Source organism: Rhamphochromis sp. 'chilingali', assembly GCF_963969265.1.
Source record: "Rhamphochromis sp. 'chilingali' genome assembly, chromosome: 9".
NCBI lineage: Eukaryota > Metazoa > Chordata > Actinopteri > Cichliformes > Cichlidae > Rhamphochromis > Rhamphochromis sp. 'chilingali'.
Genome location: NC_137936.1, coordinates 3,876,751 through 3,895,571, shown reverse-complemented (window position 1 = coordinate 3,895,571; position 18,821 = coordinate 3,876,751). Strand labels below are relative to the sequence as shown.

General features: G+C 42.4%; 1 protein-coding gene across 1 annotated transcript; it reads left to right on the top strand.

Annotated features, from left to right (window-relative positions):
* Positions 1-457: 457 nt before the first annotated feature.
* znf831 (zinc finger protein 831) lies at positions 458-16,596 on the top strand (the record flags this gene model as incomplete). Its single annotated transcript, XM_080890903.1, has 3 exons — positions 458-4,403; positions 6,472-6,743; positions 13,494-16,596. Coding segments are annotated over 3 exons (5,067 nt in total), but the record flags the coding sequence as incomplete, so codon positions are not given.
* Positions 16,597-18,821: the final 2,225 nt, after the last annotated feature.

Genomic DNA, 18,821 nt, shown 5'->3' with positions numbered 1-18,821 from the left:
GTCACCAGTTAAAGAACAAAACATACTCCAAGAGTAATCACATTTTCCTCTTTAAGTGAGCTGTAGCAAAATTCCTGCCCCCTTTTAATCTAACGCAAACTGAGGTCTAATGCAAACTGTTCTTATCTTACAGGTAATTAGAGACCTGCCACTGGTACATCACGACAGCAGCAGTGTTACCATGGAGACTGGCAAGCCAGGATTGGCGAGTGCTCCAGTGCACATCAGCTCCGTCACAGCGCAGGCAGAGAAAAGGATGGATGTCCAGGCTCCCCTGACGGCTGTTTACATCCACACAGTACCTGCGCTGCCCGCGCAGCCTTACCCTCAGCCGCCTGCAGCTGCTCCAGAAGCAGCCACACTCCATCTGGGCATGCCGCCGCTCTACACCAAGGAGACATTTCCCATCCTCACGCTCCATATTGCTGGTGGGTTGCAGTCTCAGCCGGGATTGAGCCTGGCAGCTGCTGCTCCCGCAGCCAAACCCAAGTCTGCAGGAAAGCACGTGTGTCCTCACTGCGGACGGGACTGCATGAAGCCCAGCGTGCTGGAGAAGCATCTGCGCTGCCACACGGGGGAGCGGCCCTACCCCTGCACCACTTGTGGAGTTTCATTTAAGACTCAGAGCAACCTCTACAAACACAGACGTACCCAGGCACATGCACGCCTTTCACTGGAGTCAGAGCAGAGCAGCTTAGACAGCATGTCTGGCTCAAGAGAGACTTGCACTTCCAGTTTGTCTCTGGAGGAATGCGTCGAAGAGCCAGGCAGCACAGAGAAGGACTCCTCACTATCTGCTGCTGAAAGCACCGGTCCAGCCAGTACTCCAAAGGTCTGCTCTGTGAAGACACAGCGCTGTGTGCAGGAAGACAACGAGCTGAGCCTCACAGTTCAAAACTCAAAACCAAATGGAAGCGAAACGGTAATAAAGGAAAGTGAAAAGCTTCCACCGAGTGTTAGTAGACACCTTCCCCTTCAGAGACAAGAGGCCACGCTGTTTTCCAAACAGTGGGAAAGCTCAGTGTCAAGAGGGAAATCGCAGAGTCACGAGAGCACAGACTCTGGCTTCAGCGAGACTAGTGACCACTATCCAAGCCCTGGCAGTGTTTTGCTCGATCACAGTATGGATTCAGTCGCAGAATCCACCAAAGAGCATCTTGAAGAACCCGCCACCAGGCGCACACCTACAGAATCAGATCACGGCAGACAGGAGTCCAAAGACTCTGCCAGGGAGCAGGAGCAGAAGGCCCTAGAGGAGCGCATATCTAAGCTGATATCAGACAATACAGCTGTTGTGGAGGACAAACAGCTGGAGAACGTGAGGCCACGCAAGACCGTTTTATCAAAGCAGGGAAGCATCGACCTTCCCATGCCATACACGTACAAGGATTCGTTTCACTTTGACATGAAATTAGGTCAGACTCAGAATGTTTTGTCACAAAGAAACAAGAAGCCAGGGATTTACAGCTCTGTGCCCACTCAGCGCTCCTCCACCATGGACCATGCCCCCTTGACTCGCAGCAATTCCCTCCCCTTCAGTGTCACCCTCCTGCAGCCCGAGAGAAGCAGCCCAACCTCCTCCAATCAGAGGGATTATGTAACGCTAGTCCGAAGGGGAAGCTCTGGCCAGATCAACCCAACAGGTTTCACGATCAAGCCTGCGAACCAGCAATCATCCACCCACCGCCCACTGGTCCGGCAGACAGCCGTAGACTGCAACCACGCAACAGACGGTCTCATCAGGAATTCATCTGTGGAGGAGGCGTGGAGCAGCAGCCTCAGTTGTGACGGGGATGGCGGTGACATTTGTGGAGAACCGAGCAACAGAAAGTTCCGGAGGAAGAAAGCGCAGAAGTTCGCCTACAACAAGTGGTACATGTACGGGGGTGGAACATTTAAAAAGCTATACAATGCTGAGAAAAGTAGCGATAACAGTGTTATCAAAGGCAGGAAATGTTCAGCAAACCCTGAGCATGAGCCTGTTCAGGGTCTGCAGAAAAGGGCACCGCTGGCAGTAACGACAACAGGTTCGACAAGCAACGGTACCACAGTTGGCCCTCCTGCCAATCTCTCCTTTGTCCCTGCTGTGGATTTTAATCTACAAACTAACTCGCTTAATTCATCATGCCTCGCTCTCAAAGCTCCACTCAGGAGGAATCTGTCTTTGTCAGTACTGCCATTACCTTCTATCGGCTCACTGGTTAGTCACAAAACAGACTGTGTGAACAGACCAGAAGCTGGGAGACTGATGAACGAAGACAAAAAACATAGTGTTTCCACATCGCAGCTGTGCGGAGCCCATATTCCTTCAGACAGGAAAAAGCTGAGAACTGATGACAAAATAATTTGCCCTCTGCAGATGGAGACTGACCCAAACACAATGCTTGCTCATCCCACACCCTCTGTCACTCAGCAGGAAGCGAACCTCTCTTACATCAATCTTAAAAACAATCCACAACATACTCCGCTCAAAGGGCCTCTATTCAAGTCGGGCATAATCAATGCAAACACAACCTCTGTTAGCACCTCAGCAACTGCTTCTAGTCCCCCTGCTGCAAAGAACAGCTTCCTGCCCAAGTACCAACTCAAGTTACCCAATGTTGCTGAACCTGATTTAACTTTTTCACCACAAGTTGTGGATAAACCACCAGGAACTGAAGCCCACACTTTCACCTCAGTTCTGTCATCTCCTCACATCGAGCGCAGCGTGACCTCGGTCACAACGAGTGTAAAGAACTGCAAAGACCCCACAGCTTCACAGCTGGGGCTAACTTGTGATCTTAAGAAGACGAATGCTTTCAGCTCCGCGCAGGACCAGCTTGTCTCAACAGTTTGTCATGCTGCAACATCACGACTCAGTCAGAATTTGCCAGGCAGCGTAGCTGTAGTGCACAAACAATTTGCAGCAACCACAATAACCACAAGCTGCCTGCAAGATTATCAGGCAGGATTATGCAGCACTTTGATCCAGCCTTCGAAATGTACGACGTCTGCACAGCAACCCAGACCTGTTGCACCTGCTGTTTCTACACTTACCGTAACCACAGCGAGCAGTCAGACATCTGCCACTGCCGTTAAAGCTGCGTCATATGATCAGTCTAACCCTCCACTCTCTCACATACAACTCTCAGCACAATCAAACCTGCTGAATCCTGTTAGCGTACCACACGTTAGCACAAACACCCCCGTGGTGCCTTGTCACATTGTACCGTTTGACCAGGTACAGCCAGCTGCTCAGAACGTGTTCCATGTGCACACAGCAGACCTCCAGATCTGCCTCCAGATCATATCTGATGAGCAGTTAGCCCTCATCGAACCCCAGATAGAGCGTCTATCGGGTACCAGTGTCTCCCAGAGACAGGACGCTGAAGGTGGGACCTTAGAAGGTGTCCAAAGCAAAACTCTGGGCTCTTTTGCTGCTGAAAGCAACAGTGAGGCAAAAGAGAGTGCACAACCCAGACAACAAATGGACAAAAATGAGTCTTTCCCTGCACTTACCACTGAGAGAATAATGACTTCTGTGCCTTTGCAATTTGGGAAAGCAGAGCCAAGTTCCCACCTGGCTCAGCAAAGCACTTCCACTCAGGCTGCAGCATCAGCTGAATCTCTCCCTCCGCCACTACACCCACACAAAAACAGTCATGTAAACATGGTCACAGAGACTCAGAGCACTGCGGGTGATGTAATGTCAACTTCTGCTCTGCTTGGAGGTGTAAAGTCAGGAAGACGACAAACTTCAGTGGAGGAACAGACTCTCTCTCTGAACCGCTGTGCTGAGGAGCAGGTTTTGCTGGACCGGAGGGTCAGCCAAGGTGCAACCGTCTTGCAAGCTCTCTCTGGCCAACACAAGCTCAGCAGGAGCTCTCCCTGTTCCAGCACAGAAAATCACAATAACTTGAAAAGTGAACTGCTGTGCAAAGAAGGCCAACATAAGCTTAATAATCAGGGCGACTCATATAATGTCAGCATAATGAAAACTAAGGGCAAGGCCTCCGAATACAAAGGAAGCAGGTTAGAAAGTGGAGAGCACTGCAGCCATTCTCCCTCTCCTGCATGCTCTGATAAACATTCTGGGTCGGTCTCTTCACTTTCTGTCAATAAAAGCAAAGCTGTGGGACAGCCAAACCCACAAGCATCCATCTACTGCAGTAATCAAGTGGAGCCCACAATATCTGAGACTTTGAATCCATCCAAAGATACAAACATGGGATGTGACAGAGTCGGATCTGTAGGTGATTCCAAAACTTTATTGGAAATCACCCCTCATGGATCACAGGATGTAATCAGCTCACGCCACTCAGAAAAAAGACAGACTCACTTTGCTTCAGCGTCCTCGAACATCCAGGTGGACAGATGCAAAGACAACACATCTGTGTGTGCAAGTATTCAGAGCCAGACAGCAGGTACAATTCACCATTTAAATGTATTACGTAACATATATGTTATTATTGCTTCCTACAGTGCAGTTTAAGAATATGACATCATTTTTGGCTCCGTACTGCAGTACAGTGGATTTAAATACAACATGGAATGAGAAAGGAGTGCCTGCTGTCCCCAAACTGCACCTGTCCCTATCTCTTTAAAGTCAACTTAAAGTAATGTGCTGACACTGACATGTCAGTCAATATTAAATTCAAAATATAGGTTAGCTGACAGACATACACTCAGCAAATGATAAACATCTGGCATTAGGATACAGTATAACTAGTATCTTTTATTTGACAGTCATATTTAATTAAGATTCTGTTAAAATATTCCACTTCCTTCTGTTATGTATCGTCATACATAGTCTTAAACTGACAAATTGTTTTAAAACAAGGTGAACTGATACGGTGAAATACAAATACTAGAACATACGCATGCTTTATTGCAGTTTTTGCATTTTTTCTCTTTCAACACTAGGTGGCACTAAAGATTCACAGATTTGCAATATGGAGCTCTGGTCTGTGCTCGCACAATTACCCAAACCTACAACTTACTGGGAATCAAATGTTTAGGCGAGCAGGGATTTGAATTGTAGGGAAAACAATCCAGTGGAGTTTCATCTGGAAATGTTTCTGTAGCAGAACTCGATATGGCTTCAGTTTTTGATCATCTTTGTCCTTTTCCGCTGTGACGTGTGGGCTGTTCTCAGGCTTTCATGCAGAACTCGTGTGTGTCCCACAGTGTTTGAAAGTGTCATTTGATCACCATCGCAGCATTGATCACATACTTTCACGCTTTTTAAATGAAAGGACTGAGGGATTTCAGACAGCTACAGGGTTAAAGGTCACCCCAGAGAGCAGAGGATAAACAAAATGCCTGCCACTCATTGACCTCCAGCTACTGCCTCCTGGGTAAAGGGGTTTGTACCTGTCCTGTATTGCTGACACAGAGGTTCAGACACATGGTAGCTGTCTGCATCTGTTTACCGCTAATAGGATTTTCCTGTAGTTTGTTATCATCTCTACCAGGCTAGTGGCACTGATAAAAAAGGTAGCTGTGGACCACAGAGCTTGCCAGGTTAAAAACATTTTCATTTCAATTGTAGTCATATCCTCAAATGCATATAACAGATGTGCACATTTATCTGTGTGTGGCACAAGAATGGGCACGCCCACTGGAAAAATATCTTTTTATTGCCCAGTGAATTCTTGTTTTATTGCTTTTACTTAGCTGGAATAAAGAGCTTTGGTTTCCACATTTATGCTTCTTCTCACATCGTAAAATCTCAGGTGCCCTTATGAACCAGCTTTCACTTGCTGTAACCCTTCCTCTCCCCCTTCATGTTGAACAGGGACCTCTTTATGTTCACCTGGTTTTATATAAAAGTTGTTTTTTAATAAAAAATCTGTTAATGTGGCTGATTCGCATGCAGCCAGAACAGTATCTGCAAATTAGGTTCCTTCTGACGTGTCGAAGAAGAATGTTTGAGAATGTTTTGTTGTGCATTTCTTGTGTAGTATAAGTATGTGTGTGTGTGTGGGGGGGGGGGGAGTTGTGTGTGTGTGTTTCTTGTCTTGTTTTTATGGACATGTAGTCTGCCAATAAAGATTGAATTGAATTGAATTGAATTGAAAAGGGAACAAATCGTTCCAAGCAGTATCCCATTCAAAGTTTATCCTGATGTAACTCAGGCTGTAGCAGACTCATGTTGTTATCCTCCAAAATTCTTGCCTCTTTAGTATAAAATCCCACTGTTGTTTACTGCCTCACCACTGTAGATACATACTTTGTCTAACCGACCCATCTGAAGCCTCATGTGTGCTCCAGATAAACTTAAATACCTACCAGAAGGAAGATCAGAGTAAAAGCTTCTTTCAACAACCAGCATGAATAATATGAAGAATTACAGTGAACGCAATCCGCTTCAGTGTTCATGTGTGGCTGACTACTGCTTGAAAAAAATGCAGAATGACTGATAAGCAGTAAAACTGTGGATTCAGTTCCTAAAGAAAACAACTGCTTTTTCATTTGTTTTTCTTCCTGGAGGGCTTATGGAGGGAGCCTCCCTGGCGAGGTGTGCAGCCCAGAAGGAGCTGCAGATGCAGGAACATGTAAGGACTCCCGGGCAGCCAGACAGCACAGACTGGAAGCAGAAGCAGAGCCAAGGGGCTGAAGAGAAAAACCACCAATGCCTGGGAGAGCGAGGTGACAGTGGGGTGACGGGAGAGGAGGAGGAGAACAGAGGAATCAAAGCAGACAAAGCTCCAGGACTGTGGGCCGAGTCAGACTGCAGATCCACAGTTTTATCAAAGGCAGAGGTGAGAGAGAGTGCATCTAATCAGGATCCGTGTTTACTATACAGTTCTTTTTTTCATGTGGTCTTAGTGTTTACAACACACATGCTGATTTACAAGAACAATTACAACACAACAAAAGCAAAGCCTCAGAGCCGCTTAACCCCCAACATCCAAGTTTTATATAAAATTTACAGTTTTCCGAAAATGAAACGCTAATAAATAATAAATAATAACCTCTCACGCTAATAAATGCATGAGAGGTTATTGAAATGTACCGTACTCTTGCTTCTAAAAAACGTACCTGATGACCTGTATTTTGGGAACTAAATGTTTAAGAGTTTACATATAAAAGACTTGTATCTGCAAAGGAAATAAAAACTATCAAACTCAAACTCAGGAGAATTTGAATGTTTAGACTTCTAAAGTTGAGTCAGTTTTATTGGATTAGTTAATTAATTCAAGCTCTTAGTAAAAAAGCCAAGCTGGAAAATAGAAAAATGAAAAACATAAAAGTATAAAACCACGTAACACAAGACAGAGAGAGGAAGCAGGAAGTTACAGTTAGAGATGGTAAACAGCACAACTATCACTAACCTTTCTCTCCAGCCGTCACCAGCATGCACAATGAGTTAGGAAAATAAGATGACAAGGATCAAATCAGAATTTAACAGTCCTGGAGTTGACCCCACTGTATTCTCTCTAATTTGCACTTTGCTGCAAGGTTATTAAGCTTTTAACATCTCTCATTTCAAATGTAGAGTCAGGATTAGGATTTAGTTTTAGAGACCCTCAGTCTGTTTGGAACACCCGGCTGAAAAATCTGGAATTGCAGAAATTCCAAAACAAATCATCAGACTTTATTTAAATACAGAGTCTTATTCTTCAAACATGTCCTGTTTAACACGTGGCTAAAACAAAAGCCTAATGCTAGAACCGTTGAGGTAAGAGGTTAACTAAACGTATCCCCAGGAGCTCATCTCTCTGGCTTTAGCTACACTGGTTTTAGTCCCTTTAGACAGAATAATGAAAACACCATGACTTGGATTATTAGTCTCATTACATTAGTCTATGCAAAACTCTTATAGGGTAGGTACAATATTGATAAATCATAGCACTGATAATGATATAATCAGTTTATCATACCTGTTCTATCGCCTCCTCAGCCACTGTAGAGCTGGTTCTAAATCCATCAGCTGCTGAGGCTGCACTTCTGCAGTAGCCTTGTTACTTCCTCAGACAGGGGCAGTGGTTAAAGACTCATGGAGCTGGCTTCTCTAATATTTCAAGATGGGCTGTTTTAAAATTTGTTGTTGTATCACTGCTTTTCTTTGTGAGGATAAATGATGAAGAAGACCATGTAAGGAATGTTGTCACTGACATAATAGAAATGGGATGTTTTTAGTTTATAAGATTTACATACACACATGTGCAGTAACGCGTTACTGTAATGTTTTTCAAGTAACAAGTAAAGTAAGGGGTTACTATTGCAAAAAAAGTAATTAGATTACTGTTACTTTCCCATAAGCACGCTACGTTACTAAACCGTGATTTTTTTGGCAAGAGTGTCTCATGACAATGACGTACGAGCGTGCGACGTCCGTGGCAGCAACAGACGTGTGCAGATCAACGATGGATAATATGGTGTGCAGGAGAGAGTACGACCATACAGCGTTTAAAGCTTGGAAGTACTCACATTACTTTAAGTTTGAGTCTGTAAAAAGTGCCAAAAACATTAGTGTCTGCTGTTCACTCTGCGTGGGAAGAAAACTTCTTTCTACAGTGAAAACTTAAACTTCAAGTCTGAGCGAGCACCGAGCACGCTGCCACGGGAATGTGACATTCACTGAGAAACCCCCGGATCCTCCCACTGACATGAACGCTGTGGCACCGGGCAAACCTCCACCCGCTCCACTCCTGCTAAACAGGTGAAAATAGATTTAAGAGCGACAGGACTCAGTGCTGCTGAATCTTTTATTTATTTTTTGCTGTGTTTTACTTGCATCTATTTGAAAGAGTGTAAACACAGAACTTTATTTTATTTTATAAGCTGGAATATGCAGAAACGGTTTAAATGTTAAAGAATTTCTTCTTGCATATAATTAAATTTTTTGTTGATGCAATGCGCATGAAGTTAAAAGATTAAAACTAATAAAACAAGTTTTAAAAACAGACTTTTTCATTTGATTCAGTTTTATATGATGGATTATGCAGAAAAAATTGAATTGGGCTGAAAGATCTGCTGCTTTATTACTTATTCAGTTTGTGTATCAAGTTTTAAAAAAGTAACTAAGTAATTACTTGCTTTTGAAAATAAGTAATCCGTAAAGTAACGGAATTACTTTTTGGAGAAGTAACCAGTATTTAGTAACTAATTACTTTTTTCGAGTAACTTCACTAACAGTGCTCCTATTTGTGTGACCTCATTATTTAATGTTTAATACGACAGTTCACCATTGTTATATACAGAGATGGGCAGTAACGCGTTACTTGTAACGCGTTATTGTAATCTGATTACTTTTTTCAGGTAACGAGTAAAGTAAGGGATTACTATTGCAAAAAAGGTAATTAGATTACGTTACTTTCCCGTAGGAACGCTGCGTTACTGCGTTACTAAAACCGTGATTTTTTTTGCAAGAATGTCTCATGACAGTGACGTAAGCGAGTGCGCCGTTAGTGACAGCAGCTGTGTGCAGATCAACAGTGGATCATATATCGAGTGCAGGAGAGCGTATGAGCGTGCAGCGTTTAAAGCGTGGAAGTACTGATCTTACTTTGAGTTTGATTCCATAAAAAGTGACAAAAACATTAGCGTCCATCGTGCGTGGGAAGAAAACTTCTTTTTACAGCGAAAAAAAACCCTAAACTTCCAAGCAAGCACCGAGCAGCAACGACGTGATGGGAAACTCACAGAGAAACTCGCGGATTCTTCCACTGACCGCGGCACACCTGCACCAGGGTAAACCTCCGCCTACCCCACTCCTGCTTTACAGGTGAAAATAGAGCAACAGGACCGCTGAGTCTTTGACTTTATTTATTTTCTGCTGTGTTTTACTTGCATCTATTTGAAAGACTGAGTGTAAACACAAAAAATATTTTATTTTATGTGCTGGAATGTGCAGAAAATAGGTTTAAATGTTAAACTCATTTATTCAAGTCAGAGAATGTTGCATATAATTAAAATTTTGCTTGATGCATAAAGTTAAAAGATTAAAACTGATAAAACAAGTTTAAAAAAAGAGATTTTTCCATCTGATTACATTTTGTATGATGGATTATGCAGAAAAGGTAGAATTGGGCTGAAAGATCTATCGCTTTATCACCTACTCAGGTTGTAAATCGTGTTTTTAAAAAGTAACTAAGTAACTAAGTAATTAATTACTCTTGAAAATAAGTAATCAGTAAAGTAACTGGATTACTTTTTGGGGGAGTAATCGGTAATTAGTTACTGATTACTTTTTTCAAGTAACTTGACCAACACTGGTTATATATATGTGGGTAATCTGCAAAGGCAAACAGCCTTTCCCACATTGACTCAGACACATGAACAAAGCTTGTTCTTGTTCTGTACCAAACATTATTTTGGATACTTATTTATTTACTTATTATTGCTGTATTCTTATTTTACCAAAGAGCGTGAGGTAGGTGATTCTTCCTCTGCTGTTTGAATATAAACCCTCTCAAAACAAAGTCACCACCCAAATCTACACACTAAAAACACTCACACTGTGCACAATCCTTTCCAATCCAGCAGTCTTTTGCAATACTTTTTACCATTTTAATTTATTCTTTATCTACTAAAGTTTGCCACAAATCCCTGGTGCAATAAGGCCGTCCTTATTTGGGGATCATATAAAAGCAGGTTTGAGGCACACTGGGTTGTTACATCACATGATTGTTTTTCATTTTTTAACACATTTACCAAACAAAGCACAACAGCCAAGCCAGAATTTGTGTTCTTTCATTCTTGTGAAATATTTGCAGCACCATAAATATAAAACCTCCCAAGATGTGTCACAACACAGAAGAGAGTGGTGCAAGAAAAAAAAGATTTATAAATATACTGAACAAAAAAGTGTATACTACCAAGCCCCAGACAGGGGCAAATATTTTGTGAGAATTTATGGGGCATTTGCACTTGAAGCAACAGCAATAAATTCAATTCCGCAGTATGTTAATACTAGAATTAGGCAGCTGACAGCAATTACAAGAGATTTTTATGGCAGTAATACTTCTTCTGGATTTCGAACTTCAAGTCTTATTATAAAGAAGAGTCTTTGTCACAGCAGGTCTCTATCAAATTCAATAGTATTTAGAAGTGGGTCACATCAACCTTTATGCAAAATGTCAACAAGATCCACCATTTTCATTCAATTAAGTTTCAGTTCAAATGTATTTGTACAGGGTCGAATCACAACGACAGTCATCTCACTTCACATTCCTTGTCTATGTAAAAAGCAATGCACGGTATTCTTTAGCAATTAGGTTGTTCACTCCTCATTTGTATTAAGTTGGCTCCAGGCAATACAATTACAAATCAAAGTGTGTTGGTATCAGTGAATGTTGAGTGCAGTAATGTTGATACAGATGTTCCAGAAAGTGTTACAGCTGCATGTCCAGCATGTGGTGCAAAGGGTGTTGGGGATTTATGAATTATCAGTGTCGTCTTTTGGCTAGCTTATTATTCCAGCTAGATATCTGATGACCAGGAGGGTGTATGCATTGATGGCTTCTCAGCATCTCCCTTGCCTTCTGGAGGAATTTGGCTGTGGCTGCCCTTTTTGCATGTTTGCCATGGTCTAAGGAGCTTGGAAAGAAAAGCATCTGGAATTCTTTAAGCTTCCTTCAAGACATTTCACCTTGAATCCGAAAAGCTTCTTCCCTATGGGAGTGTCCCCAAGTGAACCCATTGTGAAACCTAGCCCAACATGTGACTTACTGAGGTCAAATAGCCCAGGATGTGAGTGGGTGCTAAGGCGGCTGGTGTAAATCTGGGACTCTCCACCAATTGCTCTTAGAACTGAAGAAGCTTCTCGGATGAGACGTGAAACGTCTTCAAGGAAACTTGAAGAAGTCCAGGCACTTCTCTTTCCAAGCTCCTTAGACTATGATGACCTGGATGACTGAGAACCTTCACAGACACGTTCGCCATGATTCTTATTGGTCTGTGGAATACCCAGGTACTTGTAGCTTTCCTGTATCTTGGCTATTCTACCTTCTGACATTCAGTCTAGATCTTTCCTCTTTTTGCAACCATTTGGCCACACTTATCCAATCACAATGACATGTCTATGTCCTTGCTGTAAATCTTGGTGAGGTGGATCAGTCAGTTGATGTGTTGCTTGTGCCTGGCATACAGCTTGATATCCAGCAGGGACAGGATGTGGCTGATGGTCGGTCCACTCCTGAATCTATATCTGTATCCACTGGTAGTGAGGAACTGGTTCAGGGGGTCGATCCATATCCTGAACAGCAGTACAGACTCTCCATCGCGTGGGTATATTCTGCACTTGGTGATGACTTGTGCGACTGTCTTGGAGCTGGCCTCTCTAGTGTTCCACAATCCCACTGAGTTCCCAATGAATGTTTTCAGTGCACTATTAGCCACGTCCAGTATCCATGTTCGGAGCATTGAGTTAAAGACTTTCTTCTAGTCAGTCCATGTGGTGCTCAGGTTGGTCTGCTGGTCTTAAAGTTCTGGTGTGCAGCTCTATCCACCGGTAGTTGGTGCTTTGACTCTCTGGTGTTATTTCCAATGCCCTTCTGAGCTATGCTTATGCACTCACCCATGTGCGCACTCCGGTTGGTTGTTATGATGCCTGAGAGGAGCTTCCATGTTGTGCAGAGGAAGTTAATCTGTCCGTAGTTTGATGGTGTCTTGTGTTGATCCTATGTGATCAGAATTGTTCTGGCCCATGTTAGCCAGTCTGGATGAGTACTTGCTGTTATCAGCCCATTTATTTGTGCTGCCAGGTAATCATAGAGTGCTGTTAGCGTGTTCAGCCAGAATGGATCGTGTCAGATCCTAGCGCTGTCCACCTCTTCATTGTATGTCTGCCTTTGTGATGTTAACTGGTTCTTGGCATTGCCATCTTGGCCTTTGTTTGTCCAGTTATGGCCATCATGTTGTACTTATTCATCCAGGACCTCTCACTCACAACACCCTACTGCACCTCAGTTGGGTGGAGCGTTCTCTATATGCATTCTTTATTTTTATACCCAAGTGTTCCTGGGATTACTGCGGCAGTACCACTACAAGCTCAGTGGTTTGAGTGATAATGGTAATGGGGGTGGTATATCCAGAGAAGATCAATATCCAAACACTGCTGGGTCATAAAAATTGAAATTAAAAATTGCTGTAAATAAAAGTTTGAATAAATGTTATGAGCTACAGAATCAAAATTAATTGAAGTTATATTCCTGTATTTTATTAAATAATTAAAAAAAAATCATGTGTATATAGACATGTTTTTAAATTTCTGAATGTGTTATAAGTTGTGGTCAGTTGACTGAAGTGGTTAAAATGAATAAATACATTTGGGTAGGCTGTGCTGAACAAAAGAACTCTTGGAATTGAACCAGCACTTATATTGTGCTTTTGTAGTCTGACTGATGACTCAAACTGCTGTCTTTGAGGGGTGAGTATGCATGAGGTCTATGCAGTATTTGGGTAATCCAGAAAGATAATGAGAGGGTTCAGTGGCTATAAAATGATTCCATTGTTTTGATGGTATAGTGGTAATAACACTCCTCATATTTTTCTCTCATTAAAAGGAAGAAGATCAAAAGGTCAAGAATGATTCTTTTAAAAACCCTTGGCCACCCGAGGAACACCTTCAGCATGTTTCCCAGATGCACTCAGGAATGTCTGAATACCCCCAACTGAGCTGTCAGCAAGCGTTGAATACATCGAGTAATCTCAACATACCTGCGTGCAGCATTCAGACGACCCTTTTCACTTCTCCAAAACTCCCTCTGGAAATTAACCACTCGTATCACTCGCAACACAACTGGCAAAGCGGTGTCACTCATAACCAACCAACACAGGTCTTACCTGAATTCAATTCAAGTCGACATATCAGTGCAGGAGCTCAGTTATCACAAACACAACATATTTTTTCAAGAACTGAGCCCACTATTCAACAAACTTTCTCAGTCCCAGACCAAAAGCAAACCAGCGTCAGTCTGACCATTCAACAAGGAAATAGCACTGCAGGTAACAGCAGCACAACAATAAGCAGCTGTAAGAAGTTCAACTTAACAGGTCACCAAAACTCTAATGTTGGGACATTACCCTCCACACATGCCGATCAAGTTTCTCAAGCCTGTAGAGTTGTTACTGGAGCTAGAGGAGACATCCAACCATCAAAGATGTATCACGATACTGGGTCTCCATGCAAGCCATTTCTATACGCTGACGAGAAGCATGACACTACAGCCAGTGACTCTGGAAGAGCTGACATTACCAGCAAATATCATTCTTTTTACTTGGCTGGCCCACTTCATGGCTACCAGTCTGCTGAGTGTCTGAACAGTGGAGTGAGGCCTGTGCAGAGCTGCCAGGAGTATACAGAAGACACGAGCAGCAGTGACGATGAAGGAAAGCTTATCATTGAACTTTAACAGACAGTAAAGCATACATAGAGTCTATTATTTTAATTTTATTTGCTGTAGATATTTGTTCAGAGGTTAAGTTGCTCAGGAGGCAGAAGTAATGTCAGTGACTGGGTTAACTCAGTGGCAGAGCTTTGTTTAATTAAAAGTCACGATATTTCAATATGGGGCCATACATCAAGGTAAAGTAATGCTACAGTCCTGTAATTTTGTACCACTCTCTTAATTTGACTGAACAGGAAGTTCAATCACAGTATCTAACATATGGCGCAATAGCACAGATTTGTGTTTAGCTTTGTTGTCACTTTATGAATACAGAGTAACAACTGAGATAGTCATCGTTGATTCATGTGAAAACACTGACAGTCTAGGATAACTGGAGTTCTTCCTCCTCTTTCCCACTCTGCCAACAGCAGAACACATGTAGCGACATGCTTGCAAGCCTGCAATGCCATTAACAGGCCTCCAGGCTTGCTTGGAAATCTTACAGTTGATATAAAAGTAGGGGAGTGTTCAAACGCAACAAACAAGACGAAGCTTCAAACTCTCTTCTTCACAGTAAGGCTTTCTTTTTGCACAGAGAGTGAACTCTGAGCTTCTGGCTTTTCCAGCACTCAAACAAACCTGAGGTGCAGGTCATACTATAAGAGGTTATTCATTAGACTTGCATGAATGTAATTGGTCCTTAATGTGTTTTGTTGCCTCAGCTTCAAACCCTCCACATAGGAATCCCCAAAGTGTCCATTGCACTCATGTTCACTCGTATGACAATTATTTTCCTCACCTCAGACAGGTGAGCTATTAGAAACACTTTTTACAGTTAAATCAGCTCTTTTGTAGCATCTGCCCTCAGTTTGAGCTCCTGAGCTCTGTCATAGCTGCTGGAACATTTTTTCAAGCTCAGTGAAAGTCTGACCTGTTTAAAGTCCAAAAATATTTCCATAGTATTTGGAACTGCCAATACACAACCTTGCATTTTCTTAACCACTTATCTGGTTCCTGATGGTGGGAAACTGGAGTCTGTGTGAGTTGTGATAGGCCAAGAGGTAGGGTAATCCGTGGAAAGGTCATCAGGCTATCACAGGAATAACACACAGAGACCAGCATTCACATCCACACCTACAGCCAATTCAGAATTACCAGTTAACCTAAGATGCACGTCTTTGGCCTGTCAGAGGAAGCCAGAGTAACCATGAAAGCAAACTCCACATAGAAAGGCACCAGCTGGCCAGTGGATTTAATCCAGGACCTTCTTGTTGTGAGGCAACATTGTTAACCACTGCACCATTGTGTGACAATTATGACAATTGTTACATCATTGTTGTGCACGTGATGTTTTTTACAGAAAGACAAATTAGTAGCAATAACAAGACATTTTCTGATACAAGAAGTTGCTGTAGGTGGATACATTAATAACTAAAAATGCTTTTGCAAACAACATTAATCATTTATTAAGTTGCAAGACTTCAAACCCAGGCTTAAGTACACCAAAACACCAAAGCTAATTAAAATGACCAAAACCATTTTGTCTGCCTCTCGGGGGTACACTGTACCAGTACAGTCGAACCTAGCGCTGTCATTGCTAATGCCACTCGATAGTTGAAAGTTCTCAACTATCACTCAGTTTGCTTAACCCAGCCACTGAGTTTTCTTCTGCCTCTGAGAAATGTTGTGCGACTTCCATTCTGCTCTCTCACACATGCACATATACACAGACACACAAACAAACTTTGCCATAATTAGTGTCTACCTTCCCACAATGACTCTCTCTGATAAATTGCACTTTGTAACTTTCCCAGACAACACCTGCTTGTGTGAATCATGTACACATGCTGCCAAGTATCTATTAAGTTGATCTCTGCTGTCAATCAGCTCACCCAGGTAAAACAGACACTGGCTGCAGGGCCGTGACCCTTTTCCTAGTCTGGGTTTTGTAATGAATCAGCATCTACAATAAGGCACCTGGGACAGGAAGTGTGCATGTGTGTAACATTTTTGTAGCTAAATCTGCACTCGGCTGCACGCTGACTCGCTTGTCACTCGTCAGCCCGTTAATAATAAAAAACCCCTTTTGCACCTGACGGAGGGAACATTGTGTTCAGTTGTGTTTCCTGTTTGGTTTGACACAAAGGAAAGCTATCCTTGTTCGTGTTTCAAGCAGATTTCTCAATGTGTTTTCATTTTCTAATTTTATATTCTTGTTTCATCTCCAATTATTTGCATATTGTTTGATGATTTCAATTATTTGAAAAAAGTAAATGAAACTTTACCCCAAATACTTCTCCTGTTTTCACTGCGTGCTCTCTCTAGCCTGAGCTGCATCAGGCCAGTCATTTTTTTCTTTGTAATTATATCGAGCATATAACTGTCACACTCAGACACACGTGTTAGCACATTATTATCAAATTAAATCTTCATGTATTAGCTTGTTAATTCATGTTAACAGTTGCTAGTTTATGCATCCAGCATATCAGCAGTCTTCTTTCTTGGAAAATTCTAGTTCCAGAGGTAATAATGTAATGTCACTCACTTTTATTTTTTCCCAATAAATCATGATTGTCCTATAATTCAAGTGTTGCAGACAGCTGTAAACACTTCGGTTCTTGGCAACTATCGCAGTCAGAAAAATGTGAAACAGCATGGTAGCAAATTAAACAAAAACTGTGATTCAAAACTGATCCACCATCCAAAGACGAACTGATTTAAAGATGCTGTGTTGTGCTTTTTGCATCTTCCCCGTCCCTCAGTCATGCAGCTATTTTGTTCATGTAAATGGTCCCCCTTATGAAAGATTGGTCAGCCTTCTTTTTTAATGCACAATCGGCACCAGCCATTTCAACACTAATGCTGATCCAGTAATGGCACAGATAGCACATAGGACACTTTACCGATGGAGCTGCACAAGTAAACCTGTGTAAGAAGCAGGGCAACGAGCATGAAACATATTCTAACAAAACATTAACAGAAGCTGAAGCTTGCTTAAAGCAGTATGATCTCAGGGTGCATGAGGTGAGAAAGTTAACCTCGTGAATTATTTCTTAATTTTTAGTTATTGTTTAGTTACAGTCAACAAAGACACAGTGAATATTACACTGAACCACAATCAGTCGTTTTCAGCTCCTCACTAATGTGAGTTGTCACACACCATCACAATCTCACCATAAATCATTTGTTAGAGCTGCTGCTTGTCAGTTGAGTCCTGAAGTCTACCATGGACGTTCCTGCTTATCTACGACATCATTCAACACCTTAACCAGAAGGGCATTCTCAGATCTCTACTTTGAATTTCTTTGAGTACAATAAGAAATGGGAACTTCTGCAGTGGAAGATTGAAAAACAATTTAGCTAACTGTTAAGATGGCTGTTGACAGTTAAACTGTACAAATAAACAATAAATAAATATGATACATTTCAATTAATAATTTTAAAAAATTGTTTAGCTTGTTCATCAGAGTGTCTTTAACTAAAATAATAGACTGGCTACACATCTGGAAGGTGTGCTAATCATGCATTAACATTGCTGCTTTTGAAATGTGACATTTCATACTGCAGCAATAATAATAATAGCAATTAAAAATACGAGCAGTAATTATAGGGGCCTTGCACCTTTCAATCCGTTGAGATGTGCTGCATGCTGCAGCTGAGGGACTAATCAGACTGTTGGACATATACAGGGAGTGCAGAATTATTAGGCAAATGAGTATTTTGTCCACATCATCCTCTTCATGCATGTTGTCTTACTCCAAGCTGTATAGGCTCGAAAGCCTACTACCAATTAAGCATATTAGGTGATGTGCATCTCTGTAATGAGAAGGGGTGTGGTCTAATGACATCAACACCCTATATCAGGTGTGCATAATTATTAGGCAACGTCCTTTCCTTTGGCAAAATGGGTCAAAAGAAGGACTTGACAGGCTCAGAAAAGTCAAAAATAGTGAGATATCTTGCAGAGGGATGCAGCAGTCTCAAAACTGCAAAGCTTCTGAAGCGTGATCATCGAACAATCAAGCGTTTCAGTCAAAATAGTCAACAGGGTCGCAAGAAGCGTGTGGAAAAACCAAGGCGCAAAATAACTGCCCATGAACTGAGAAAAGTCAAGCGTGCAGCTGCCAAGATGCCACTTGCCACCAGTTTGGCCATATTTCAGAGCTGCAACATCACTGGATGCCCAAAAGCACAAGGTGTGCAATACTCAGAGACATGGCCAAGGTAAGAAAGGCTGAAAGACGACCACCACTGAACAAGACACACAAGCTGAAACGTCAAGACTGGGCCAAGAAATATCTCAAGACTGGTTTTTCTAAGGTTTTATGGACTGATGAAATGAGAGTGAGTCTTGATGGGCCAGATGGATGGGCCCGTGGCTGGATTGGTAAAGGCAGAGAGCTCCAGTCCGACTCAGACGCCAGCAAGGTGGAGGTGGAGTACTGGTTTGGGCTGGTATCATCAAAGATGAGCTTGTGGGGCCTTTTCGGGTCGAGGATGGAG